Source organism: Anneissia japonica, unplaced genomic scaffold (assembly GCF_011630105.1).
Source record: "Anneissia japonica isolate Jap-2015-1 unplaced genomic scaffold, ASM1163010v1 scaffold4695_len98069_cov149, whole genome shotgun sequence".
Lineage (NCBI taxonomy): Eukaryota > Metazoa > Echinodermata > Crinoidea > Comatulida > Comatulidae > Anneissia > Anneissia japonica.
This window is the reverse complement of record NW_022726865.1, coordinates 50,049-55,523: the sequence shown is the minus strand read 5'-3', so window position 1 is coordinate 55,523 and position 5,475 is coordinate 50,049. Positions and strand designations below refer to the sequence as shown.

Genomic DNA, 5,475 nt, shown 5'->3' with positions numbered 1-5,475 from the left:
TGTGTATAAGAGACAGCATCTTGAATGACATACTGCACACGAGCATTGTGTACAGGCGTCTATGGTTTACAGTCCTTATCAGAGAAACTTGTCTTACCAACAGAACAGGCAAGCACTCCGAAACTAGCTTAGCATTTTGACCCACCAACAATTGTTTAACAAAAATATTAAGCAAGTATTCAGCACCGAGTACATACCTTTGTATAACTTTGGTTTTTTTGATGTTGATGCTTCTCCATTACCTATTGAGGAAACAGAAATTGAATTTGCACATTAGCAAAATAAATACAGTAGAGCATAAATTAGTACAAAATAATACATTTTTTCCAATTTGGAGAATAACTTAGCTTAGAAAGTCAGAAACCAGTAACAGCACTTGTAAGGATAATCCTTATAGAAAATGTAGTCAAGTCAGAATTAATTATCACTCAAACTGACTGTTTGCAACTACAATTGAAAACATAGTACATATTTCTAGATTTACAACAATAATTTTAATGTTTGGATTTCAAATGGATTAAAAGCACAAGACAGGACTTTCTACAGAGAATTCTAGAGAGTAAGCATAGCCTATTAATGTTTTAGTACTTGGTACTTGATAACTGCAATCCAATGTTAAGGGTATGGATGTAGTTATGGTGGGTGGAAGTGGGCTGATCCAACCTGCCTTAAAGTTTTCCACCCAGTCTAAAGCTAATTTCATGGCCTTCCACCCACCCTTATTAACCCACTTTTCCATCCTTAAAATCAACTCTTATTATTTAAAGTTTACCAATGTTATCACCCAGCCACACTTAAAATGTCTATCACCTACCCTTAGTTTTCTAAAGCTACAACCCTGTAAGGTACAACAACAATTTCTCAACACTGTTTGCATTGCACCAGTGTAAAATTTCTAAGCGATGGGAATTAACCACTCAACCCTATTTATTGTCACAGGCACCAGGGCTATTAACATTTCTTTGCATTCTTAGTTAAAAGTTAAAAACAAATTTTAGAGTTAACAGTTAAGAAACATTTAAAACCATTACACTGTATTCTATACCATATTTGCATATTGTTATTTTTTTTTATACTCCAGAGGTTTGGTATTCTAGCAACACCACTGAACCATAGTAATTTGGTTTATTCCATTTACATGAAATTAAATCAGGCAAAAATAATTTCACCACAATTACCTTGCTTAACACTTGGCCTATCTAAAATTGGACTTGCTGATACTTCTGATCTAACTCCATCACCTATATACAGAAATTGAAAATTGTTTCAGATTTTCTATAAAATTACATCAAAATTGTTCATTGCATTGCCCAAAACCACAAACATATGTGTCAAAGACAAGCCAAACCAGTCACTCGTCGCAAAAATCGATTTTGAGTTATTAATACAGGGTTAAAGAGTAAAATAAGAGCTATAAAATGGTAAAAAAAATCGTTCAAATCCGACATTTCCTTCTGAAGTTACAAGCATTTAAGCGTATAGCTGTTTGAAGAACAATATATGAGAAATGAGCCTTCAAAGTTTATGATTTCAGGCATTTCTCATGCAGAAACTATCATAAAATCATTAAAAAGTGTTGTTTTAACATAGAAATTGGGAAAAATAACAGCACAGCATGATGTATAGATACATAAACCTTAGTTTAGTGAAATAAAATAGATTTTTAAAAATTTTACATTCTAGCATGTTTTTGCTATTTTCTCTGAAACACAATTTGCGACGAGTGACTGGTTTGACTTGTCTTTGCCACATATAGAACAATTAAAAGAACCAATTACGAATATGAAGTAAATTATTAAAAGTAATTACACAACATAACAATTTTAAGAGTTTTGCTATAGTACTGTTAGTTGAAAAACAGCAAAAGTTGCACTCATGTTCACATTTTTGGTATTGTCACATAAATTATTATAAATTATATAAAATGCAACCAAAAATAAACTTATTTAACCTCCCAAATTAATTGAATAAGTTTCAATTATTAATACAAAGAGAAATATAATAAAGGTTCTGGGAGTGTTAAATGGTGTACCTGTATGTATGTGGGCATGTATGTTTTTGTGGGCATGTATGTATGTGTGTATGCGGTGCCTCTATGCTACTACAGTATCCCTTACCTAAGCTTATATAGTGTAGCTCTCCAATTTGACCAAATAACATTACACCATCTGGGTTTGAACTTTCTTGAATTGTTGTGACCAAGTAGCCCTGCTCTGTGCTTTTTCTTTGACTGGTCACTATTTGGAAGTTGTAATTTAATATTCGTGACATCCCTCTTATGGCTGTCTCGTCAACAAAAGTACCATCTTTACTCAATTCATCTAGATATTTGTCATCTGTAAGGGCGATCAATGGATCTTCTTTATCCTGGAAAAAATTTAGAAATTGCTAAATGCAATAAAACACAATGTATCAAACAACACTTGGATAATACCATGGAAGTATAATGATAATACTATGGAATAATCTACACAATTACCAAATGTCGCAAGTAGTCCACTAAATCAGCCCTGAGTTGTGCACTAGATCGATTTGGTAAACCCAGTCTCTCAAATTGATCTTGGATGCAGTATAAAAAACAGTTCCCATCACCACTAACATCCTTTCTTATATGCATGTTTGACTGTCTAATATTCTCTTTCAAACGGTTGTAGTAAGATGTGTATGTTTCACCCTCTTTCTTACTGACTGCTCTCTTGTACACTGAGAAAAAAATGCACACAAAAAATTATGACACTACAATTAATTGAACAATATGACAATGGCAACTTCAGAATTAAACCTACCTGAGCGTACACTTGCACAGTGCTGGCTCTAAATGTTGGATGAAATGATAGATAAAATATAAAGAGGGTTCCTAGATTAAGCATGATTAAAAAAGTAGACCATCACTGGAGAATGAAATGTGAAATATTAGAGTACTTGTAATCTTGCAGGTAAAACACAAGAGGCAAAAACAAAATTTTTAAATTAGTCTTGTGTTGTGTACATAAAACTGTCTAAAATAAAAAATTGGTAAACTTCTCCATTAACAAACATAGCTCTGTACCTTCAAGTTCCAGTAAAGCTTTCAGAGCTTTGTCACTTGGTAATCCTTCAATGAAATCATCAATTTTTTCTTCACAAAGCTCATTCCTTTGCTCTAGATCCAGAATCAAATGCCAGCTATCTTTATAATTCTTTAACACTGGCATGTTATATCGTACATCAAGCGCTACTATATCATTATCAGTTAGTGTCATTCCTAGCTTCAAGAGGAACTGTCTGTACCATGAGAATTTAGACACTTCATGTTCCTTGATTGTTTGTAAAGTTGGAAGTACAATTCTGGATTTGAAGCCAAATTGTCCAGTAACTTTTATTGTGTCATAAAGGATAGTGAGATCTGTTAGACTCAAACTCCCAGAACCAATTAACATACTTAGCAAGGGCATCACCTTAGTAGCCTCATTTAAATTATTATAAATTGGCACGTGATCTCTATTGTTGTACAAAACTTTTAGCATATTGATGTATCCAAGTCCATCATACCAACTTGAAAAATCCACCAACAGCTGGCTGAAATCTCTTTTTGAAAGTCCTACGATACAAGCGAAAATAAATTGACTATCATCAATAATAGAAATATACAATTCAGGAAAATTTTAAGCTACAATGAAAAATGTGTATTTGATAAACATCATCATTAATCATCCATTATAGTCATTAAAATCATCATTATAGAAGTGAAAAATAGACAGCAAAGAAGATAAAAACTAAATTGAAGATTAAACAATGGAATTAATCAATACATGTTTAGAAACCTGAACAAATTCTAATTTATTTTAAAATAATTGCATTAAAGACTTTTTGTGGAAGTGTATAACAAGCCAAAATGTCTACTGTAACAGAGTAAACTTAATGTGTATAATTCAGTTGGTTTAGATGAAGTACACCAACATTGAATAAAGATGAAAATATCCAGGTTTTGTTAGTTTAATTAATTAGTCATTTTCAAGTAACCTACCGTAATCATGGGCGATTTTTCCTACATTTGTGTTGTTTTATATCATTAAATAATATGTTAATTTGGGAAGATAAAATAGACAAGACAGTCACTTTAACTATATACACTTTGAAATTCACTGTAAATATTTATTTACTTTACCTTCCAAGAGGCAAGGTAGGATTTGCATGTACAGTACATACAGGTAAGATTATTACCAATGATCAGGGCAATGTGAAGTCCTTTGAAATAGTTACACACAACAATGCCAACAACAATTACTTTATAAACAGTATTTTACCTGTTTCCTCCATTCTTCCTTTGTAATCTACTTCTCACAACAATTTATACAATAATTCACTCAAACTGTTGGAATGCACAAGCTTTCACACTAAAACAGATTCAATAGAAATGAAGATGTTCTTAATATTCTTTATATAACTGTATTACCATCATTTTAATAAAATATTTAAATATTTATTGTGTTTCACCAATGTTTTTACTTTTTAGTCAAAGCAGTTTATTTAAAAACCTCAGAGTAAAATACTAATACATTTAAAGATGTACTATCAGTCAAAAGAATAATAAATAATAAATCAAAAATTCAAATAATCTGTTTTGTTTTCACCAATTTAGATGTTTTACAAGAAAATGCTTATACTGTACTGATTACCGGATATCATGTGACACCATTTCATTTACTAAATTTGCATTATTACAACTCGTGTATTAAAACCACTGATTCTTTAACAACCCATGGAAGTCTCAACATCTGTTTTAAAAAGCCAAAATACTGAAAGTTCTTTGAAGGCAGTAGATTAATATCCAATTTTTTTTTAAATTTCTGAATATTTAGAATATCGATAACATAAACAAATTACAAACTAGCTAAAGTGGGCTGCATAGTCAATTCTCGATTACTACTCAGTTGCCCCTTACATTGGCAAGAGCATTACAATCTTTAAAATTCTACTTACCAGGTAAGTTTTTTTAATACCAAAATGTCCCCCCCCCCAACACTCTGATTTCAGTTGCCTTTCTCTTCAGCTCTTAGATGAATTGTATCATCACATCTTGGCTCACTTTTTGTGTTACTGGTAAGGTTTATTCCTGTAAAGTCATAAATATTTTATTTATCATCTTTTCTTTCTTGGCTAACAAAATCAATAAGCAATGATATAATAATTATAAAAATAATTTTAACATATATGATTTTATATCAGTTTACTTTCCTTTGACCTAATTTTATTATAGTATCTTGAATTTTATTTGACTAGCAACTCTTACTTGACTTGCTCTTACTTGTACGATGGGAAAAGAATTGAAAAGTAGTGTATTAAAATAGGTATATGCATTACAATGCAGTAATACTCTGAACTCTAGCATTGTTTTAGTTACCATATGAGAGTTTCCTGTGTTAAAAACATGATTTACTATGCTATACCTCTTTATAAAACATAACTTGTACTTTATAATAAGAGAAATCTGTA

At 31.2% G+C, this 5,475-nt stretch overlaps 1 protein-coding gene across 3 annotated transcripts in view; it reads right to left on the bottom strand.

The window, feature by feature from the left end:
• Window positions 1-5,475, bottom strand: part of LOC117113365 — a 16,196-nt gene that overhangs the window by 8,078 nt on the left and 2,643 nt on the right. Inside the window, exons 2-8 of one of the 3 annotated variants that reach the window (XM_033256673.1) lie at window positions 4,963-5,095; window positions 4,287-4,376; window positions 3,050-3,580; window positions 2,480-2,703; window positions 2,118-2,367; window positions 1,179-1,241; window positions 198-242 (exon numbers count right to left, since the gene is read on the bottom strand). In XM_033256673.1, coding sequence (XP_033112564.1) covers window positions 198-242; window positions 1,179-1,241; window positions 2,118-2,367; window positions 2,480-2,703; window positions 3,050-3,580; window positions 4,287-4,299 — 1,126 coding nt within the window. In that variant the 5' untranslated portion in view covers window positions 4,300-4,376; window positions 4,963-5,095. Of the gene's footprint in view, window positions 1-197; window positions 243-1,178; window positions 1,242-2,117; window positions 2,368-2,479; window positions 2,704-3,049; window positions 3,581-4,286; window positions 4,377-4,962; window positions 5,096-5,475 lie in introns of those variants that run through there. The other 2 variants (XM_033256674.1, XM_033256675.1) reach the window with 2 other exon arrangements.